This window comes from Neofelis nebulosa, chromosome 5 (genome assembly GCF_028018385.1).
Source record: "Neofelis nebulosa isolate mNeoNeb1 chromosome 5, mNeoNeb1.pri, whole genome shotgun sequence".
Taxonomy (NCBI): domain Eukaryota; kingdom Metazoa; phylum Chordata; class Mammalia; order Carnivora; family Felidae; genus Neofelis; species Neofelis nebulosa.
In genome coordinates, this window is record NC_080786.1 from 54,124,996 (window position 1) to 54,148,959 (window position 23,964).

At 45.0% G+C, this 23,964-nt stretch overlaps 1 protein-coding gene across 2 annotated transcripts in view; it reads right to left on the bottom strand.

The window, feature by feature from the left end:
• LOC131512092 (uncharacterized) overlaps positions 1–23,783 on the bottom strand; it is a 44,870-nt gene extending 21,087 nt beyond the window's left edge. Inside the window, exons 1-12 of one of the 2 annotated variants that reach the window (XM_058730353.1) lie at positions 23,292–23,783; positions 13,469–13,503; positions 13,267–13,353; positions 10,479–10,535; positions 10,125–10,154; positions 6,697–6,741; positions 6,292–6,339; positions 5,885–5,931; positions 5,726–5,775; positions 5,234–5,451; positions 4,872–5,122; positions 1,687–1,821 (exon numbers count right to left, since the gene is read on the bottom strand). In XM_058730353.1, coding sequence (XP_058586336.1) covers positions 1,687–1,821; positions 4,872–5,122; positions 5,234–5,451; positions 5,726–5,775; positions 5,885–5,931; positions 6,292–6,339; positions 6,697–6,741; positions 10,125–10,154; positions 10,479–10,535; positions 13,267–13,353; positions 13,469–13,503; positions 23,292–23,773 — 1,485 coding nt within the window. In that variant the 5' untranslated portion in view covers positions 23,774–23,783. Of the gene's footprint in view, positions 1–1,686; positions 1,822–4,871; positions 5,123–5,233; positions 5,452–5,725; positions 5,776–5,884; positions 5,932–6,291; positions 6,340–6,696; positions 6,742–10,124; positions 10,155–10,478; positions 10,536–13,266; positions 13,354–13,468; positions 13,504–14,359; positions 14,428–23,291 lie in introns of those variants that run through there. The other variant, XM_058730354.1, reaches the window with a different exon arrangement.
• Between the last annotated feature and the right edge of the window lie 181 nt (positions 23,784–23,964).

Genomic DNA, 23,964 nt, shown 5'->3' on the forward strand with positions numbered 1-23,964 from the left:
AAATTCACCACACCCATCTCTATGGTAATACCACATGACATGTTAAAATTATTTCTTTACATGAATATAGTATGTCTCTTTCTATACTGGCATCTTTTGAAGGAAAAGATCATGACACTCTTAGCTCTTATCCCAGACTGACTTTTAACAGGCAATTTTGATAAATGACAGTTAAACACATCATTAATGGTATAAAATCAGCAAGAATACCTTAGATTTACAGAGTTTCACAACTCTCAGAGAACCCCAAAACCATTACCTTTCTATGATCCTTGGGCAATACTAGGAGATTATCCCCCATTTTATAGCCCAGAAATTTGGTTGAGAGAGAGCACACAACTGGTGGCAGAATTAGACTATTTAAAGCCCTTCCGCCATCATCTTGTGTAAACGAGAGCTCTGGGGACCATCTCAGTCCTTTCCTAGACAGATTTACCCACTGAATGTGTACTATTCCCTCTCCTGGTAGCTCTTAATCCTGGCAGCACATTATAGTCACCCTGGGAGCTTTAACAAGCCCGATGCCGAAGCCACTCCCAAGCCAATTATGTCAGTATCTCTGGAGATGGAACCCAGGCCACAGACTTTTTTAAAGCTCCCCTGGGAATTCCGTTTTGCAGCAAAGGCCAAGAATCACACTGTTCTAAGCAAGCCCTTCACATTTAATTCCACCTCCCAGGCAAGACCACAGTTGGCTTCTTGTGATCATCTTGAGGTAGCATCTGCCAGGGCTTGATCAGCTTGCAAGGGCTGAGAACCTCTCAGATCCCAGTGGAAAGACTGTGGAATTAGGACCCAAGGGCAGACGGGGCTCAGGGCCAGCCTCTCCCACCGCCTGGCCATGGGACTCAGTGGCTCACTGGCCCACTTTGCACATTAGTTTCTTCAGCCATGCTACTGTAAGGCTCAAAACACACCAGGTGGAAAGAGACCCTTTGAAACTGGAAAGGAAGGTCATAGAAGGCCATCTGATCAACCTGACTACTTCTCCAGGGCACCAGGCCTCTGAGAATATAAGAAAATAATGCAACATGGGCCACTGCAATCAGCTCTCTCTTGCTTCATATTTTAATGTAATGGAATCAAACGTTGTTCTCAACTTTTCATAAACTATAAAACAAACATAAAAAGGTGTACAAAAAGAATTTCCACACAGATGTCTAGTTAGATAAGGTATGGCACACAATCAGAGCACATAATGAAAATAAGTTTTAAAAATAACTTAGTCATTTACAGGAAACCAAAATCACTTACAAATGTCATGTGTACAGTGAATAGTTGAAACCTAGTGACAATTTGTTCTCATAACTATGTTTCAAATGCCTTCCAGTAAGAAAAGCCAGTATCCTTGTTAGCAACTCTTTTCCATTAACCTTCAGTGCTCTGTGACTTAAAATCAAGCTTAAGGTTTTCATTCCTTTGAAGCTAACATTGAATTTAATTAAAAAAAAAAAACTCGAGAAAATTTAAAACCTTTTTAAAGGGAAAGAGATTAGATAAGTCGATTTTTCAGATTAATTCTGAAATTCAACAGCATCTCTGGAATAAGCTTCAAGTTTAGCAAAACAATTGCTTTCTTTTAAATAAAAAATGAGAACAAAACACATTATTTTAAAACCTTCAGAATACATATCTACAAAATATACATCCTGCTGCTACTCCAAGTGGTTTTCAAAATATATATACCTCTGGGGTAATTTCGGCTTCTGGTTCGCTGATCAGTCTGTATTTCTTCCCATTCTGCAATAACTTCTGGCAAACAGGAGGCTTGTCAATTTTCATGAATTTCTTGGAGGAGTGCTTTACAGACTTGGAAATATCCTGAAGGTAGAAATAGGTTTTGGTTTTGAAATGCATCAGCAACAACTGTAAGGACTCTAAGCATCCGAGCAGTGCATGTGCCGCCCTGCATTATCTTCATTTCCCTGTACAAAATGACAGCAAGGGAGAAACTTTCACGGTGCTCTGAAAAGAAATGCCATAGAGGCGAATAAGGCACCTTTGATCTGCACTTCAGGCTTCTAGGTGCCCAAACATCTTTCTGCCAAAGCACTACAGCCAAAGCACCCACCCTGCATGGCACCTAAAATTTGCTTCTGAAGGATTTGAGAAAATTAAATTAGGGCTAGTGTTACACATTCGTATTGATTATATGCCAATGATGTGAACAGAGAGTAGCTACTTTATTGTCAACAGTTCTGCTTTACCCGAAGTTTGTTTCTACCCAGCACCTTACATGTTCCCATCCTTATTTTCACAACTGTCCCAGAGGGGTCCCTGATTTTATATGTATAGCTTGAATGCCCCAAAGAGGTTAAAGGAAACTTTGGCCCAGGCTCACTTGTAAAGCAGCTGAGTAGCTGAACATGAAATTTAGGTTTCCTGAAGACAAAGTTCAAGGAGTTCTTCCTATGTAGGGAAAAAAACAACCCAGGAAGGTGTAAAAACCAAACATCAACAGGAAGCACATCCTGCCTTTTAACCATGCTATGCTCCCTATCGTTCTAGTGGTGTCTTTCTCTACATTTGTTGATACAATCAGCCCCTCACCCCAGCTTCCCAGGAAGTACAGATAATACCCTTTTAATTACTTGTATTTACTTTCCTGAAATATGAACTTCATTAAATAATAGTACTTTATTCCAGGGTGCCTGGGTAGCTCAGTTGGTTAAGAGCTCGACTCTTCGTTTCGGCTCAGGCCATGATCTCATGGTTCATGGGTTCGAGTCCCAAGTCAGTGGGAAGTCTGCTTAGGATTCTCTCCTCCTTTCTCTCTGCCCCCCTCACCCCCTCATCCCCCACCCCCACCGGCTCTCTCTTGCTCTCAAAAATATATATATATATATATTTATTCCAAATCCATGGTAATTCTACTTTAGATAGGGTTATTTTTATACTATTTTGAAGACTAGCTTCCCAACTGAAAGTATTAACTTTAGTAAGATTAAAGGAAGCATATTTTACCTTAGGAAGAAACTAAAAACCTATTAATAGAATTTTTAAATTTTAATATATATTGCCAATTATAATCAATATAACTTACGTTTCTAAAGCTGTGCAAACACTACAACCTAAAAACACTGGAAATAGGTAGTTTCATGTTGTAGGGGGCCAAGGGAAGGCTACCCCAAGATGGACTACTTTGGCATGAAGGCTATTTTGATTTAAAAAGCAATCAAGGGTGGGTAGGTGGGTGAAATAGGTGAAGGGGATTAAAGAGTACACTTATCATGAAGAGCCCTGTGTAATGTACAAAATTGTTGAATCGTATTGTACACCTGAAACTAATATAATACTGTATATTAATTATACTTGAATTTTTAAAAAAATTAATTTAAACAAATTTTTTGAAAAAGCAATCAAAACCCAGCAGATTCAGGAAACACTCTTTACCTCCCCTACAATTGCCTAGAAGAAGTTGGATAGAGGACCTCCTCCAGGAAGAGAACTATCACCAGAGAAAACTACATTACGTGACATGAACCAGGTATGGTGACAGAGAGGAACCCTGCAAGGCCTGTTTCATCAAAGTCCTCTATGTTCCATTGCTTCTGAGGGGCCCAGCAAGCACTTGTTTACTAAGCATTTACTTTTTCATTTTCTTGCAAAGTGTATTCCTTCCCCTTGAAGTCCCAGAATGCTGCCCCCTTCTCCTTAGTTCACAATGACATATATACCTCATTTTGCCAGAGTGTCTTTGGAATTTCCACATCTGTGTGGATTCCCCATACATACAAAATTAAATTAGATTTTCTCCTGTTAATCTGTCTCATGTCAACCTGATTCTTGAAGGGCAGCCAGAAGGATCTTGTAGGACAGAGGAAATTCTTCCTCCTTGTCAATGTAAATTCTGTAACTCAAACTACAACTCATCATTTTGTACACTTTATCACAGATCTTATGTTTATTTTCTTAACTTCTGTCAAACTCTCATTTCAAATCTGAAAGGACAATTTTGAGTCATGGTTTTTTCTGTCTACTTTATTTATTTCAGTTCTCCATCCACCTCTAAACCATTACAATTGTACAGAAAATGGTTAAAGGTATAACAGGAGATCTAACTGCCACAGCTCTAACTATGTAAGCATTCAGAAAGCGGGATAATCACCACATCCTGATTCTGGAAAACTGGTTCCATTATGAACACCCAAACCCCCACCCCTCAGGCCTCGCTGCCTTAAACACAGTTAAGTGGTTCATGAATATCTGCTCTACAAAACTCAGAATGTGAACCACAGGCCAATTTTTATCCAAAAATTTCCTCTGCAATGAGTTAACCTGGGAGGTGGATCTTATGTGAGGAACTTTAGGCAAAGAGAAACCTCAAGTCATCCTACATTTGACCCAAAGGCCTCAAATGGCTCCCCCGTGTGTTCCAGAACAGGTGCTCCTCGAACTCTTAATGTGCACGCAAATCACCTGGGAATCCTGCCCAGTTCAGGCTCGGATTCTAGAGGTTTGGAGTGGGCTAGAGCTTTTGCATTTTACCAAGCTCCCTGCTGATGTCAACATTCCTGGCCCCCTGGGTCTCAGACCACATTTTGAGTAGCACGGCTATAGAAAACAAATGGCCTAGACTGTACATCAGCCAACCCTCTCCAAAGCCAGGCCTACTTGTCTGGGCCATCCTCATCTATGGAGAGCTACTTCCCCATCTGTTATCTTCTTGACACTATTTACACGTACAGACAACCATACCCCCTAAACCTGAGGACTTGGCACACACCGAGGCACTGACCTTAGAACCTTATGCCAAATTAGACCCACAGTGGGGGGACACTTAAATGAACAGGGACAGGACCCACATAAACATGGCATAACGTTTGAACACAGAGTATTCAACATTTATTATTCATTTTCATTAACTTTACCTTGATGAAGGACTCATTATTGGTTGCTATGTACACTCGAAAAGACAAGGATGGATTATGGTCAATGGCTTTGTAGAGAATCACGGCCCCATGGTGGTATACTGTTTCTTCACTTTGAATAACAGGTCCCACCGGAGAAAGAGAGCTCACATGCCACTTGACATGGGTTGCAGAATGATCCACAGTGGATTCTAACGAGGCCCCAGAACTTTTAACATGTAAGACTTTGAACGTCATATTGGCATCATGGTCTGTTAAAGCACGAAGGTAAATTAGTGTTCCAGGCAGTATACGGATGGCACACATACTCTTATATACGCACATGCACACACTAATGAGACTTTTAGAAAACGAGTACTTACGACCCAAGCAGAGGGAATGTGGAAACTGAATGGAAGTAAGACAGTTTGGGTCACATTTAACATCAAACAAGGGTCCACCAACAATCCAGGGCTTAACAACCAGGTCTGCGTATTTGCTCCAGGACAAAACGCAATACTTGATGTCAACTTTTCTGTTAACCTCAAATATCAGGCCAGTTTCTGTGCACTGGTAAGTTCCCTCCGCGTCCAACTTTAGCCTGCATTGGACAGATAAGAACACCTGTTTAGGCCTAACATTTGGTCAGCAAAGGACTTTTTAAAATTATTTAGGTTTTTAATTTCATTCAAAAGCACTAATGAAATTCTACCACATTTTGAAGAAGCATCACTATCAAAGAAAACAATCCAAGTAGTTACATAAAATGTGTGAAATTAGTGATATTGCTTTGTGTTTCCCCTATTTGGGGTCATTTTTATGTACAAAGTTAAATTACTAACGATATTAAGTCTTCTGTATTCACAACTACTTACAAAAACTGTTCCCGGGAAAGGAGCCTGGGGGTCACTTGCTCATTCTGTTTCTGAAGAAAAAGTATACACACATATGCACATAAGCGAGTAATATATAAGTAAATGTTGTTTTCTTAAAGCAAACTAGGAAATCATATTTTATAATTAAAAGATACTTACATTTTCAGCATTACAGTGTTCACAGGAAGGTTGGATTTTATTAAGTTCTAAATAATAGAAAAAAGGTTTTACTTATATGAATGTGATTGGCATTTTCAAATAAAATTTTTTTATTTAATTTGTTATTTTAGAGAGAGCAGGGGTGAGGGGCAGAGGGAGAGAGAATCTTAAGCAGGCTCCATGCTCAGTTCAGAGCCCAACGCAGGGCTCGATCCCACAACCCTGAGATCATGACCTGAGCTGAAGTAAAGAGTTGGATGCTCAACTAACTGAGCCACCCAGGTGCCCCTCAAAGATAAATTTTTTAATAAATATATGTGATATGACCAGATCACAAAATTCAAAAGTACATGCCCCTCAGCGATAACAAGATCTAAAAGAATATTTTGGAACATGTAAATTTATACCTGAATGTAAATGATCCTTGGGCAAGTCTTTATCCTCCCACTCTTGCACTGTGAAAGAGATCATCACACATGTATTGGCACAAGTCATCCACAGGGTAAGTCATGTACTACTTAAGTACCCACCTTCAGCTTCCCAACTGACAGGAGTTTAAACATGTATTTAAACACTTGGAGGAGTTAATCCAATGACACATGACACATCATGTTTGTCAATCCCACTGCAGGTCTAAGGTGTGAAAATTAGCTTGAATGTGACTTCAGTGCACCCCATCTTGGCACATAAATCTTTATGTGATCTTTTTATGCAGCAGTGAAGGCTCTGTCCCCATCCTGCAAACCTGACCCACATGTCATGGGAGAGAAACAGAAGAAACTGGCAGGGTAAGCATATTGCCTGGTTCTTACCCTGAGCAGAAGCTTCCTCAGTGGAAGACTCTCCTGGCTCCCCATCTGTGGAGACAAGAGGGGCATGAGCAATCTCTTCATTAGTTATTCTTCACCTAGGCTGGTGTCTCTCCTGGAGGGCTGCAGCCCCACTGAAGACTCCTTCGTGGCCCATGATAAATGCCTGGCTGGCGTCAGCCCTCAAGCTGTTAGAGATTAGCTTGGGAGAAAGGAATCAACATCCTATTTTAAGCATATTTAAACTGGAACTATTGTAAGACTCCTTGATATAGCATGCAGACTCCTTCCATAGGGCTCAAGGCCCTATATGATCTGGCTCCCCATTACCTCATTTCCTGCCTGCCTCCACACCTACTGCCCTCCCGTCACTGCTTGCCATTTCTCCATCCCCAAAGCACACTCCTAACTCAGGGCCTTTGCCCATATGTCTCCTCTTACAAAGGTTCATGCTACTCCTCCCCTCACTTCCTTGTGGTCTCTGCTCAAACATCCCTGTATCTGAAAGGCTTTCCTGACAAACACATAAACACACACACACACACACACACACACACACACACACACACACACTCCCCTGCAAGAGGGCCTGCCTGACATACTCACTCTTCGCCCTTCATTTTCCTTGAGGGCATCTCCCCAACCAGGTACACTGTACAGTTTAGTGTTTCCTGCTTCCTGTCTCTCTCCCTGCTAGAATGTGAGCTTATGAGGACTGTATCTCTAGGGCCTGGTAAGGGCTCAGTGACTTTTTTCTGAATGATTAGAATTCCATAATACAAAAATAATATTAAGAAAGGGAAGAGAGAAAGAAAAGAGAGAGAGAGAGAGAGAGGAGAGAGAAAGAAAGAAAGAAAGAAAGAAAGAAAGAAAGAAAGAAAGAAAGAAAGAAAGAGAAAGAAAAAGAAAGAAAAAGCAAGCAAGCAAGCAATAAGTTCTTCTATTATTTACACTGGCCACTAGTTGCATGAGCTTGGACTCTGCGGTTATATTACTAAGTCTCCCCATGCTTTGCCTTCCACATCTGTCAAATGGGGATTAGAATAATATCACCCCCCAAAACTTAGGAACACAAATTACCATTCCCTAAGTGCTCCGTAAGTGTTAGATAACTATTATTAACTATTATTTTGCTCTGGTGATAAGCGGGACTCATTAAAAAATTCAAGAATTCTAGACAACAACATTGTCACTTATATTTTAAAGGTCTGAACAACCTTTGGGAGGGTCACCCCATGGGTAAGGCGCTCCTCAACACATATGCAAGGTCCTATGCCATCACCAATGCCCAGAAGGTACAGACACTCCCCAGAAGAGCACTCCAGCCCAAGACACACAAGTTGCCTGATTCCTGGCCTACTGGGGCAGTATCCAGGGACCAGGGTTTATAAGACAGAAGCAGCTTTAAAAGAAAGCATTAAGGGGCCCCTGGGTAGCTCAGTCGGCTGAGTGTCCGACTTTAGCTCAGGTCACGATCTCACAGTTTGTGAGTTCAAGCCCCACATTAGGCTTTGTGCTGACAGTGCAGAGCCTGCTTGAGATTCTCTCCCTCTCTCTCTGCCCTTACCCGTTCGCGCTCGCTCTCTCTCAAAAATAAATAAAAACACACAAAAAAAATTAAAAAAAAAAAACAGCATTAAGATAAAGTGGCAAACAGAGATTATAAGTATTCAGAGTCCTGGACTCAGAATACTACAGATGTGAAATACCCAAACCCTACACCACACAATCCTCCAATCATATTTCCTCAGCTACTATCCTATGAAGGATCATAAAATTATAAATTATTTATGGGCTGTATATCTACATTGTATCTCATCCACACCCCCATGTTTTTCTGCCTTGGGAGCAGAGAAAGGGAAAGAGGTTCGAGAATCCTAACCAGCCTACAAATACAGAGTCTCTGACCAGGTCTTCCCAGCCAAAGCAGAGAAAAGTGATGCAATTCTCCCCAACTTGTAAATCGCAGCTTCCCTTCAATCCATATGACGAGGGTGGCCCCAGAGTTCATGCCCATGAGTAGAAAGCATATCCACTCATGAGGAGGGTGAGTGGGCCTGCGCTGCCTGCTAGCCCACAGAGGAGCAAATACTCCAAGGTGGCCTACCTAGTCTTTCCACCTGACCTGAGAATGGAGGTGAATGGGTGGGTACCTCTCTGATCTCTCCTCTAACGGGAAGGATAAAAACTCTCTTTTAACAAAGAGAATACTTTTGTGGGGAGGCAGGACCCCTTACATGACCTGGGGCTCACTCCTAGGACAAGCATCCTCAGCCAGCCCACAGAAGATGCGAGGCCACTTTCACTGCCAAAGAATACCAAGAAGTCTAATCCAGCCAATGGCCGGGGCTTGTGTCTTGCTCCACACACACCCTGCTGAGAACGACCACACCCTCCCACCCAATTTTGAGCCTATCTTGAGCCTCACCGACTCCAAATGCCTTCCTCCTAGGTTGCCTGCCCTGGTGAGGCACTGGGCCAGGCCTAGCTTCTGCAGCCTGAGCGTCCTGCCTCCAGACTCCGTACCCCTATGGCCCTTTACCCACTGATGTTTACCAGGGATAACATCAGAGACCTGATCCCAATGCACAGCTCTCTAATTTCATTTCTATCTTAAACCATTCTATAGAGGCTAGACTTTTGACAGCATTTTTAAAGGATGAAAATCATCCATAATGTATAGAGACCTGAGGCACACATTTTTTCTTTATAGGTATCAGCATATGACATCTCTGCAAGGGTGATACACAGATTATTACAGGTTCTTATCAATGCATAACACGATTGCAAGAAACTTACAGTTACTATCACAGGTTCCCCACTGGGAAGCTGCAGAGAGAATCAGGTTCTACACAGGACTTCCGAGTGAAGTGATTTCATTTATTTAATAGTATTACAAAGGAGCCCTCTGACTGCCTTGCTACAGTGTTCATGGGCAGATCCCAGTCTAAGAACTGGGGAAAAAATCCTACAGTAAAATAAAATTACTTAAAATAAAAGCTTAGTCACTTACAAAACTCTTGACCAAAACCGTATTTTATATTTAGAATCCATGCCCCTCAAGTGGTTTCATACTCAAGTTGCTCACAAATAACTAGAATGGCATGCCAGGAGACTCTAAACCACAAATGGTACATTTGCAGCAGCAAAGAGTTCACTCTGCTGTAATCTGTGAGCAGCGACCACCACAGAAGGAAGCCAGGCCCGCTTGTGGCCGCACTGTAGATTGCGGTCAGTGCAGATCAAGAACATATGCCACGTACTGTTAGTGCAGGGAGCTCAAATTTGCAAAACGCTTACAGAAATTTCCCAATGTTTAACTTAATTTTGCATATTAAAAGATAAAGAACAAGCAGTTGGCAACAAAGGCGATCCTTCCCTTTCTTCCTTTCAACAACAAAAAATAAAATTCAGAGGAAGGATATACTTACTTGTTTTTTCTGGTTCTGGTTCCTCATTATCTACAGAAAAAAAAAAAAGTCTAAATCAAATTCTCTTGACAACCAAGAGGAAACCCGGGCTAATGGGAGAATAGGTAAAATGTTTGCCTTTTGCCAATAGCAACCACTTCCTGTCTTTCTTCTTCAGCTCATCCTGTTCGGCCGCTTTGCTTGCCAGCTAGAAAGTATTTACCATGGAAGTATTTTTTTTCAGGACTTCACAAAACCACACTAGTAATGTGTCCTCACACTGTACAAGGGATGTATGCATTAGTTTAAAATACAAATAAAGGTTCATATGTTTAACTAGAATTCTATAACTTAAAAAAGACATATGTGACTCACCAGATTCACTTTCAGAGCTGTCCTCAGAACTGCTGTCCTCAGAACTGCTGTCCTTTCCTGAATAGAGGCATATGCCGGGGGAAGTACACAGTGAACAAAAAATAGGAACTATTTTTTTTAATTCTGGTTCTGTAAAGTAATTTCTACCTATTATTTTTTTTTAATTTGAGAGAGAGACAGAGAAAGAGAGAGGGAGAAAGAGAGAGAGAGAGAGAGAGAAAGCAGGTTCCATGCTCATCATGGAGCCTGACAAGGGGCTTGATCCCACGACCCAGGGATCATGACCAGCGCTGAAATCAAGAGTTGTACACTCAACTAACTGAGCCACCCTGGTGCCCCGTATTTATATATATTATAAAACAGATTCAAACTCAACTAATTTCTTCTTAATTTAATAAATTCTTACTGAGTCCAAAACTACAGTTCATATAAAAGGGGGCTGATGTTCCTTTGGAAATGGATAAAATATACTTTGATTGTTTAAGTGGGAGCTCAAATCACACTTTGCCTGCAGTAATCATTTTATTTGGTTGTCACTCAAGTCCTACCCAGCCTTGACTTGCCCTTACTGCTCCTGTCTTCCTCCTATACTTGCACCTCTGGACAGCTCACATGCACAAGTTCAATGACACAACAGTGCAGAATTCTGGAGAGTAAATACCACTGACTGAAGCACAGGACAAACTCAGTTCACACTATGCAACTACTTCTGGAAAGAGTGGTCCCCAAGAATGGGGACCTTGTGTCCTTGGTCTCCTTCCACTTCCTCACCCCCAACTCAGTGTCTCAGCCCATTGCAATCAGGCTTCTGTTCCCACCACTAGTTAGGAATCCTCTCCGTGATGTCCCTGAAGGACCATGAACCCCCAGAAAATGACTCCCACAGGTAGACACCTACCACCCCCTCTCTCATGGCGCTCCCATGAGGTCGGTCCTGGCTCTCCTACCTCTCTGCGTGCCCTCCGCCCACCCTGCAGCTCCTCTCTGCCACCCCCCAATTACTAACGCCCCAGCTTCCACTCCCCATTCCCAGCCTCCTTTCCACCTTAAGAGCCCTCAGAGGGCATCGCACCCGCTTCCCAATTGGATTCCAACCTCCACCTCCAGGGGCATCCTGACTCTCCCAGCAGACCCCAGAAGCGCCCAAGGCCTAATCTGTTGGCCAGGTTCAGCCCCCACTACCAGTCCACATTCTCTCCTCCTCCCAGTTTGCAGACACTGCCCCAGCCCCCATGCAGGATCAGGATTCAGCAAGCACATACACGGAAAGTTATTAGCATCACTCTCAAATCCTCCCTCCCTCCATCCAGAACAAAGGATTGGCAGCAGTTACATGGAGGAAAGAAAAGATTTGAGAATAATGATGAGAACAATAATGATAGTAGCTAAGAGCGGCTTTGAGTGTTTCATGTGCCAGGCACATCGATATATATATTTACGTATTTACATGTATTTACTCATTTTGTGTATATATACTTTATATACACTTATATAAAATGCTTTACGTATATTTACACATTAATCTTCACAACTGTCCAGTGATGTAAGCTGAGGCCAGTTAATTTACTTAAGCAAGACCACCACCTCCATACCATCCTCCCCTTCACCCACCCCCCCACCCCCCACCCAACTCCAGGCCAGGAAGTCTGGAGTTAAGATTTCAACTCAGGCAGTCTGGTGGGAACCTGCACTCTCAACCATGTTGTTAGACTTACAAACATGCTCATTATTACTTCAGCAGATCAACCCCCAGGAGCTGGTGACTAACTGGATGTGGGTGTAGAGGGGAAGTAGGAGGCAGGTTCCTGCATGAGAGGGTGCCTGAGTGGAGGGTGAGGCACTGACTGTGTAGGAACAGGTGCTAGGAAATCAAGTGATGGGACATGGCCTTCGTCCTCCAGGGCTGGAAGCATAGAAGAGTGATTTTCAACCTTGGCTGCACCATGTTATCACCTGGAGAGCTTTCCCAACACATCCAAGCCCAGGACTCAGACACTCCCTAGACCCTCTGATTTAGCTGGTCTGAGGTGGGGCCTGAATAGCAGTATTGATCTTTAAAGTCCCCAGATGACTGCAATGTGTAGCCAGGATTGAGAACCACTGGGCTAGAATCAATCTATTTTAATTACTCCCCTGCTCCCCAAATTTGAATGTTCCCCAAATAGGATGATTGCCACTCCTTCTCCAAGCCTTTACAGATACATCCCCATTGCATGGAAGTCTCTTTCCCAGGCCCCAGGTCCAGAGTTCCCAGGGATCCATTAAGACCCAGCCCCAAGTCACTTCTGCTGAAAGTCTCCATCACCCCGCCAAGTTAGCCATGCCTCCTCTGTGATCTACCCTATCACATTTATCCGACTGGCAAACCGAGGTCTGGAGGTCCTCCAAGGTCCCTGGAGGACCACGGCTGTGTCTTATCACCTTGATTCGCCAGTACCCATACTGACACAGACGCTCAATGCATGAATGCACATATGCCCAGCTTAAAAGTACCAAGCAGGGGCGCCTGGGTGGCGCAGTCGGTTAAGCGTCAGACTTCAGCCAGGTCACGATCTCGCGGTCCGTGAGTTCGAGCCCCGCATCAGGCTCTGGGCTGATGGCTCGGAGCCTGGAGCCTGTTTCCGATTCTGTGTCTCCCTCTCTCTCTGCCCCTCCCCCGTTCATGCTCTGTCTCTCTCTGTCCCAAAAATAAATAAAAAACGTTGAAAAAAAAAAAATTTAAAAGTACCAAGAAGATGGAGACAAGCCTCATAAGTCAGTTCTCTTGCTTATTAAAACTGCCACCTACCAATCTTGAGTGGTTTGGCTCCTTCTTCGGTTTCTTCTTGACCCCCATGGAAGGAGGCTGGCTTGCAGGCCAACAGCCAGTGAATGCCTGAATGGAACAAAGTGGCTGCAGTCAATAAATAATCATTTTCTAAGACTTCAAATGTTTTATACAGTATAGATTAAGTTTTTTAATAACTCAACAATGACTTAGAGTACCATACCTTCTTCTTCTGAAGAGGCATTGTGATGATCATCACTAGAGCAAGAAAAGAAAAAGACTTTTAAAAACAGATACTAGAAGCGCCTGGGTGGCTCAGTTTGTTAAGCATCTGACTCTTGATTTCAGCTCAAGTCATGATCTCATGGTTTGTGAGGTTGAGCCCCACGTCAGGCTCTGTACTGAGCATGCAGCTTGTTTGGGATTCTCTCTCTCCCTCTTTCCTGCCCCTCCCCTGCTCATGCACTTGAGCCCTCTCTTTCTCAAAATAAATGAATAAACTTAAAAACAGGATACTAATTTTACATAAAATAATTATGAAAATCTTCAAAATGATCATTATACTATGCTTCTCCAGAAATGTTGCAAATTAAAGAACTCTCTCCTTCCCCAATAGATTTCCTGGCCCTCTCACTCTCCACCTATGGTCTGACTCCATGCCAAACACTCAATGGAGCTTATCAGGTGTGCACCTGATGGACTTCTTGTCCTGTCACACCCTGGGGAGACATCACAGCACCTTTAAGATTCACAGTATTGCGCATCCACGCCCAGCCATCTGGCCTTCCTCTGTCACCTCTCCAGGAACACAATCCTAACTCCAATCCTGCACTGGCATCTAGACCCTCCATCCAGTTCAGTGAGTCACCCTCCTTCTCCCAGGTCGTCTTGCTCTGCTTCTCTGGCCTCCTCCCTCAGATGTGGCACTCTGAGTACTGAGGGCACACATAGCTCCCCCATAAGTAGGTCTCTCCAGGTGCCTGGGACCTGGTGGTCACTTCAGCACTTTAAATTAAATACGGTCAGCACTTAACTAATCATTGCTTTCCCTCTTCATGAAAACCTGCTCCTCCTGATCTGCCTTTGCAGAGAATTCCATCCCTAGATCACCCACCTGGAACCAGCCAGCACCAGCTCCTGCCCCCTTTTCCTCATCGGGCAGCTGGTCCTTGTCCTCCTGAGCCTTCCTCTATATATCTCTCCAATCTGCCCCCTCCTCAACACACGCTGTCTCTATCTCAGTTCATGTGTGTACTCACTCACTGGGGCGCTCTCTCTCTCTCTCTCTCTCTCTCTCTCATTGGTTCTCACCACCTGGTTAGCTGATTGTAATTTCCTCATAAATATTATATATAACTACAGTCTCACTCTCTTGGCTTACCCATCATGTGACCATCAGTGAGGTCTAATCATGTCCTTGTTTACACCCTTCTGTGCTTCTCACTGCTTTGTGGCTAAAGCCTAAGTTCCTTAGCAGGGCACACAAGGACCTCCACCCTGCTCCCTGGTCTCCCACCCTAAGTGGTCCCCCAGAGTGAAAGATCTTCAGTGTCCCAAGCACACCCTGGCTAACACACACACACACACACACACACACATCTCACTCTATCATTATCCCCCACACAGGGTCACTGCCTCTGGCCTTCCAAGTCATGTACCCCAACTCTGGGTGCTCCATGGACACGTGCTATGATGTTAGGTCGCCCCCTGGAGTTGTAAGTGCATGTAAATGACACCCTGCCCTCCCGTTGATGTCAAAACTCCTACTCATCCTTTAAGAAGAGCACTTCTCAAAGTATGGTCTGAGGAACATTAGAACTATGGGAGGTGACTTCCAAAAACAGTTTTTCTGGGCCCACTGAATCAGAATCTTTGATGATTCTGAAGAAAACAATGATGCTATTTGCACTTAGAGTGTTTAAAATCTTTATTTTCTCATTTAATCACCCCAATAAGCCTGTGAAGGCCATTTTACAAATGCAGAGAGTGAGGCTCAGACAGGTTACTTAACTCCCTCAGGGCCACAGAGCTAACAGCTAGAAAAGCAGCACTTGACTCTAGGCCATTAGAATTTCTAAGCCCATGTACTTGCCTGCTACCAGGCCTTCCGTCACTGCCCGCCACTCCACCCCCAACCCTCAACCCTGGTGGTAAACTGAGGGTGACGATGGCTAAAGCAGTAGCAGACCAACCGCTTTCCCTTCCCTCCTCTTCACCCCCAAGTTATTTGGGATCCCAGACGTGGTAAACCTCCTCGATTCAAGATTTTACACTGGTAAGCTTCCCCAAGTATTTGCTATTTCCCAAATTCCACGACTCTAGGAGATACACACATTCTCATTTTCAGACTTAAATCCTCTCATTTTTTAATCCTCAACTCCTGCTCAAAAGGTCGGGCGGTGGTGGTGATCCTGTAATTGGGAAATGCTTCAAGAAACTAAGAATGGCTAAAATATGGTCTTTACTGAGACGCATAAAAGAACAAGTCAACCATTACATCTTTTTTCCTCTAGACTCATGCCTCTTATAATGCAGTCGCTATGCTTTTTAATTTGAAAATAATTATGCGAACATGGATTGAAAGTTAGCCATTCATATTGCACAAAATATGCCTGGTTAAAACCCACTTCTGTGTCCTCAACAAAAGCATGCTTTCCTCTTCACTAGCGCTTTCATTTTCCCCTTTCTACAGCTGCTTATCTCTGTTTCCAGACATATATACGTCTACTTAGATATTAGAACTTTTGCTAAAACCCAGAAAGCCTCTGTATAAAATCCTTTATTTTCCCATGAAGTGGATGAGAGTGAGTGGTGTCTGAGATGAGATTAGTGGCCAGACACTCAGGGGGAGCAGCTCAGGGGGAAGGGCTTAGACCCGACGAGGAGGAACCCGCCCGCAAGGCAGCGCACCTGCCCAGTCCAGCCACGTGGAGGAGGCAGACCCTAGTGGACCCACAGGGCTCCTTACCACTACATGAATGCTAGGCCCCCACACTCTCTTTTGCCATGTGCATTGCTCTAACGTAAAACCACAGCAACCATCGAGAGATAGCACCCATTCCATATATTCTCAGTGTAATTCAGGGACTGAAGGTAAGTTGGAAAGGGGCACAGACATTTACTTAGCATTTAAAGCTCCTTAAATTTTGATCTGGACTTAATCATTATTATTAGGTAAAATTTTATTGCAGTTCCAACATCAACATCAAATATAAATGCTGCCTCATACCTATGAGCTTCCCAGGATTAGTACAGCCCCTTTCCCTTACAGGAGGGGGGGAAACAAACAAAAACACCCTGCATCTTGGCACAGTAAAATCCCTGAGCTGCTACAGGACTGAAAGAACAGGCTTGAAACCTCAAAGGGCTGATATTCAATGAGGGTATTTATTGCATGTTTGTTGGGAAATGTGGATAATATTAAAATATGTGTGGCCACCCACGTGGCTCAGTCAGTTAAGCGTCCAACTTCGGCTCAGGTCATGTTTCATGTTTCATGAGTTTAAGTTCGAGCCCTACATTGGGCTTGCTGCTGTTGGCACAGAGCCCGCTTCGCATCTTCTGTCCCCTTCACTCTCTGCCCCTACCCAGCCTATCCTCTCTCAAAAATAAATAAATCTTTAAAGATAAAATAAAATGGTAAAATATGTGCAAATGGATAAAACCAATTATTGTTGGAATTAAGTCACAGCTGCAACGAAATGAAACCTGAGAGCAACACCAAATTCTCACATGGGTGCAGTTACCTTAAAAGTTCCAAAGCGCTTTCAAACTCATGAGAGCACCAGCTCCTCATACCAGCTCTGCCAGGAAGCAGGAAGCAGGGCCAGTACTGCCATCCCCACCTGCAGATGAGGACACTGCCGCTCGGGAGGTATTGAGTCACTTGGCTGAGCCGGCACCGGCTGGTGAAGGGTGAGATGCAACTAGAATTCAAGAATCCTAACCTCTGAGGAAGCCCGTTCTCCAACCTCAGCACCCGGCTTGACTCTGTGCCGCCTGGACAGGTTGATATCAGGCATCGGAATGATTTCACCCAAATCTGGCTCAAGAAGTAATAATTCTCCACTTAATTTTTTTTTTAACAACCCTTAAGGTAAAAATAAAACCTTAATATGACAACGGCCTGTATTTATTAGATGTTTACCGTGTACTGGAAATTCAGCCAAAGACTTGGCATGCGTCGATCAGAGCTTATTTAATCATCACGACAATCTTTCAAGTGCCGGTCACTGGACTAGCATTATCTCCATTTCACAGGTGAGGAAATAACACTCAGAGATCTTGAGTAACTTACCCAAGAATCCGGGTCCATCTGACTGCAGAGCCCAAGCTTTTATCAATACCTTTTCACAACCAAAAGCAAAAAATTCTGCCAAGCAGTTGACAGAGCACCAGTCTCTCTTCCTACTAAGGTTCCTACTGCCTGTGAAGGTAATTTTCAAATATAGGAAAGACTTTTTTGGTATAATTAAATCCATAATAAGCCCCAAGTCCTCCTCTAACTAACTTTTCACCAGAATGAAACCAACCAGTATCTTACCCCTTTCAGCCCCTATTAACCTTCTAGAAAACGGACCATAAAAAGCAAAGTAAAACCTATAAGCAAATGGGTTAAGGAAAGTGGAAAAGAGTTTATGTTAGCCACAAACTAGAGTTAATCATGAAATAACTATATTTCCTAGGGAATAACCCCAATGCAATCAATATTCTCTGTAATACAGATCTCTTTTTTTTTTTTAATTTTTTTTTTTTTTTCAACGTTTTTTTTAATTTTTATTTTTGGGACAGAGAGAGACAGAGCATGAACGGGGGAGGGGCAGAGAGAGAGGGAGACACAGAATCGGAAACAGGCTCCAGGCTCTGAGCCATCAGCCCAGAGCCCGACGCGGGGCTCGAACTCCCGGACCGCGAGATCGTGACCTGGCTGAAGTCGGACGCTTAACCGACTGCGCCACCCAGGCGCCCCCAGATCTCTTTTTTATCAACTCAAATTAACAAACATCTAACTATTTACCGTACAACAGGTGCTGTGCTAGGCAGAGGGGATATAAAAGTAACACAAGACACATGAACTTTGTCCCCATGGAGCACCCTAATGGAGAAGGGAGACTAATCAGAAAACAAATACATATGTATATGATGCCAGAAGAGCAAAATAAAAACAAACATAAGCTATAGGTTAGCCCAGAGCAGGCTATGAGAACAGGAAGAACTGAGCTCTGATGCTAAGATCACAAGCATGTGACTAACAAAACAGCCAATTAAACCATGATGCTAAGTCCATCTTGCATTTTCAAAGAGTGCTGCCTCCCCACAAACAGAATCCTCTAGTTGTTAGGCTCAGAAAAAGCTGCAAATGAAAGGAACCCACAGGATCTTCCAATCCAATGCATCATTTTACAAGAGGAGATGGGAACCTAGGAGAGGGTACGTGGATAAATAACCAAAATCACACAACAAGTTATAAGCAGAGACAATCTCCCAACTTGTCTCAGGTCTTGGTTTTCTCATCAATTCACTCATTCAACTAACACATGTGGAGTATGTGCCAGATACGAGTAAACAAAGCAACAAAACCCATCAGCCTGATAGGGAAGCCTGACTTCCTGTATCTGAGACAAGAAGTGCTTTGAGAGAATGACAAGAGAGCTCCTCTAAGATTGAGGAATTGGGGAGGGCTCCCTGGGAAAGTGACATGTAAGCTGGGCCACAAAGGACAAGCAGAAATGGACAAGAGGGAAGAAATGGGAGTAGTGGGGGCAGCTCCTGTCTGAGACAGGAAGGAGTTGATCAAGGTCCAGGAACAGAGGGAGAGCAAGTGTGGTCAGAGGGAGAGAAGCAGGAGATGAGGAAGGTCAGGGAGGTGGACAAATCCTAACTCTATAACCAAACTGATAGCAACTGCCAGGATGCAAAGTGGCAATTATTCAGTCTGCTGAGTAGTCTCTGCATTTCCACCCTGGGAAGATGTAAAACTTGAAAGCAGAGGAAGAAGTCAATAGTACAGGTCCCCGAACCCACTGTCCTCAGCATCTCACATGGGGACTTGCCTAAACTTGTCAGAACCGACCCCCTGACAACTTGCAGGTTCACACACTGCTTGTATTGAGCCCAGAAGCCTAAGACTTTCTCTAAAGAAAACCTCAGTCCCCCAGACCACAAGAGCCAGCCAAGCCCAAGGCCTTGTAGTACTAGGTGACAAAAACCTTCCAGGGGGTTACTTATTCTTAAAGCACACTCCAGGGAAACTGCCTTCATTCAGAACTGTGCTCTAGAAGCCAACAGTCCCCCTCCATACAAGCCAGGACAGAAAGACTTCCTCTGAGGCAAGCCCTCCACAACTAGCCCTGGGGTAGATGAGAGACTCAACAAAGGGAAGGTAGAGAGAGGAGGGCAGGAGAGATGTGGGTACCCTGGGCCACCAGCTATCCATCCCTTTGGGGATATTTCCCAAACCAAGCTGGTTTCCCATCATGACCTAGTTTCTTTTCTTCTTTCTTTTCTAAAGATCACCACTTCCAATCAGCTTACTCACGAAAGAAGCCATCCCACGGTTTTTTTTTCTTCTATGTTTAGGTCACTGAATGAGAACACAATCTTCAGTCCCTCCAAAGGTACTTAGCGCTAGCAAAGATGAAAAATCCACAGGGCTGGCTCACCCAGCCGGCTCCTTCACCTACCCCTATCCCTCTTTAGGTTACTCCAATAGGAAAAAATAATGGTGAAACTGGTAGGCCTTTGGGTATCGAAAGGCTGAAGGATTGATTGCACATTTTTTGTAGTAGGCAACAACTGGAAACTACCATGCTCATCAAGAGTAGAATGGATCAAAAAACACGATACAATCGTAAAATGGAATACTGTAAACAATGAAAAGGAAGGAACTACTTACACACAACAATGTGGATCACTCTCACAAATGTAGTGTCACACAAAATAAGCCAGGCATGAAGATTATATGCCGTATGATTCTATGTTTATAAAGTTTACAAACAAACAAAATTAAGCTCTCTTTCCTTTAGGGAGGAGAAATACGACTATGAGGGACTGGAGAGTGAGAGGGGCTTTGGGGTGCCATGTTTTAGTTCTTGACCTGGGTTGTGTTTACATAGACGTGTTTGCTTTGTGATATGTCACTTAAGAAGCTTGTGTTTTCTACATGATTGTGTACACGCACCCACCCACCCACGCACCCACATACACACAAAGGATTTTCATCATCTTCGGAAAGGAAAAGTAAAGTATTTAGAACTTCAGCTTTACAGGGCACAGTTGTGAATGGAGGATGACCCCGGCTGGTGCGAGAGCAAGGTAAACCAATGCTAAACTGCATTGGGGATATGGCCTAAAAGGCAGCTATGGGGTGACAGGAATTGGGGGGAACAGTTTTGAGGTTTATTCCCTTCTTCCTTCTTATAACTATCAATGAGAACTTTGCATAATATACTCCAAAGGGAAGTGGGGCCAGCAGAGAAAAGGACTGGAACCAAGCTAGAACATTTCTAACAGTGAGAAGAGAAGGAGGGTAGGCGGAAAAGAGAAAGAAATTGTAAGTGCCCGGGGTGGACAAGGACAGCTTGCCTGAGCTGACGATGTATGCGGTAGGGGAATTCCCATGAGTCAGCCCTGAAGAAGGAATCACTTCTCTGTTCCCCTCCCTGAGCCAACAACATCTGATATACACCTGGATTAATGGGGTTATTGCACTGTTCTGCTGTAATTTATTTACAAGTCTGGGAACTGAAAAGAAACAAAAAGTTGTGAGTTAGGGTATGTGTATAGCCAAGGATTCCATATCCCCAGCACCCAACACATGGTTTGGCATATAATTTGCACTGAAAAAAAAAGTTCACTGACAAAGAAATGAAAGAATATGGTAGACATAGAGATTCTCTATTCCTCAGTATTTAACAAATCTATAACAAACAGCTTACAATGCCAAAAATGTGAGAATGGAATCCTGTGCAGCTACTAAAAATTACAAGCAACAATAGCCATCATCTGTAGGGTGCTTTACATAAGTTTACAGAGACAATTTGCACCTCACCCTTGTCTGATACAGAATTATACCGACTTTGTTGCCATACTGAAACATGAAAATGACACATTAGCAACAATCTCCCTGAGAGGCCAGAAAGATCAGAGATGGTGAACTAACAGGTTTTCATGGAAAGAGGTGGGGCGGGTCCATATCTCACAGAAATACCAGGAAGGGCTCATATTTCTGGGTGGCCAGCAGAAAAGTTCAGTTAGCTCTGTTTGTGTAAATAACTGTGTTAATTTCACATACTATATTTCATTTCACTTCCTCTCTTTATTGTTTTCTTTTGGGGGGGGGGGGGGGGACTTTACTTTTAGCCATAATTTAATTCAAAAGTTCTCTTTAACAATTATTCCCAAGACTTACTGTTGGGTGAAGCCCTCTAAAGAAGTGTTTTTGATGTTCAATGTGGACTCAGTCTGTGTCCCACTGTGGTTTTATTCATGAGCCTTACGTCAAGAAATCAAATAGTAAAACCTATCTGCACACAGACTTTTCCGGGCTGCCTTGCTGATTGCAACAGTGTTTTAAAGAAAGGACAGTGGCAGAAAAACAAACCTCTCTCCACCCTGTGAGAAACTGGGCCTAATGTTTAATGATTCACAAAAAACTGAAGTCGTGGACACTTTAAACGTTGGCAGTCTCTCCTTGCTCTAGTTGTTCGTGCAGAAACTTTGTTGTGCAGCAGTGACTGTCCTAAAAGAAAATTTTCTGCAGGCTGAATCTTTGCTGAGCGTTTCTGCCTACTTGGGGTCACTTCCTGCAAGCACTTAACTGCAATTGAGAGGATTACCTAAAGTATATATTTCACAAACCGCCCATCACATGCCTTACTGAAACACTACATCCAATGCTAAAAGCCTCCTTTTGCAGATGACAGTAACTCTGGAGAACACGACCACAATACCGTTAGAGCGTCCCAAAACTAGCTCTTAATAAACATTCCCATGTAAAAAGCAGCTGCTTTTAAAGGTCTGTGGAACGCTGGTGACAAACAGAGGCACTGGCTACCTTTACAATAATAGAAATCCTTCAGGCTTATACTGATTTGAGCCTTCTGTGCGTGAGGCATTGTTTTAGTGCCACATTGGGCATGATGGACTGCCTGCCGGGGGGTAGAGCCTCCACACAAGGGCAAAGGGGAGCGTTAAGGGAACTAATCCTGCCCTCGATTCAAGCCATTTTAAAGCTAGGGAGCCCAAGCGCAGACAGTGCTCAACAAAACCTCGGACATCCGCCCGGAGCGACCGCCCAAGTCCTCCTCCAGGTGCAGAGGATGCAGGGGCTCCCGAGAGCGGAAGCCCAGGAGCTAGGGGCAGATGAGGACAGCAGAAACCCAACCTCGGGGGGCGGAGAGTCACCCGCGGAGGCGGGAAGAGCGCGAATCCGCCCGCGGGGAGCAAGGGGGCGCTGCAGCGCCACCTGCCCCCCTACGCACCCGCAGGCCTCCCGCAGCCGCCTCCATCAGGAGGATGTGAATAAATCGGGCCCACCTGACACCGCCGCAGCGCCGGGTAGCTAGGTGCCGGGGGAAAACGCGGCAGCAGGGAGCTGCAGCGCCGCCTGTAGGCCCCGCCTCCGGGCCTTGAGCGCGGGGCCTCCGGAGCTGCGCGCCGCCGCCTCTCGCGCGGGCACCTGCGCGCGACCCCGGCGCCGCCTGCCTTACGCAAGGTGCGGTGCAGTGCACCCAGACCCCCGGCCAGGAATAGAGGGTTGGGGTAGAGCATGGGGGGAGCCAACGCTCCCCCCATGCTCTGTGCCCGCGCGGGGCAGGCGGCGCCACCGAAGTGAGCTTTGTTTGTGTGGCCGGAGCGGGGGTGCCTGGACGGGAGTGGAGCTCTCGCCCCCTCCCCTGCAAGGGCAAGGACAGAGCCCCGGGAGGGGTGGGGGTGCTCAAGGGGGCAGAGCTTCTGTTGCAACGCGTCGTTGTTGGGCCCAGCCGGCCCCCATCCCGCTCTGCCCTTTCTCCTCCGAATCCCCCGACCTCCGCAGATGCGCTCACCTGCTCTCCACGACCCCCACGCCGCGGCTCATCGTCGCTCTGCCGCTGGGAGGGGGCGCCACGCGCGCTCCAGGCTCCGCGCTCAGTGCAAGCCGGGGCGGCTGCAGGAGGGGCTCGCGTGCTGAGCGCTGCCCGGCACACTCGGAGGCTGCCGACGCTGCGGGGGGAGGGAAGAGGGCGAGCGAGAGCCACCGGGGGAGGGGACTGACTGGGAGGGGGTGCCGGGCGCGCATCCGCAGCTGCAGCCGCAGTCTGAGGCTGCCGGGGCTCCGGTAACGGAAACGCACGCTTGCCAGCGGCCCGCGCGTGCACACTGGCGTGCACACCAGCGTGCACACTCGCACACTTGCGCAAATCCTCCTAGCCTTTGCTGCTTGTCGGCGCCCTTGCCCTAAGGGAACTCGGCTTGATGAGACTAAGCTGAGGCTTCTGTGAAGGAGAAGGACAAGGGCCATTCTTTCTGGAGGGATCAGAGAACTCATGGCACCATGATTAGGGTTAGCTACTCCTGTATCTGGGAATTTTCACTGGGGACCACGAGATACCCGCCCAAGGTGTTCCCCGATTTGCTTCTTAAGATCTACAACCCCCCTGAAATTCTAGGTCAAGTTTTGTATCCAAAGTACGGGTGCCTGGAGTGAGGTGCCACAGCTTTCATCCGATTAACAGCTGC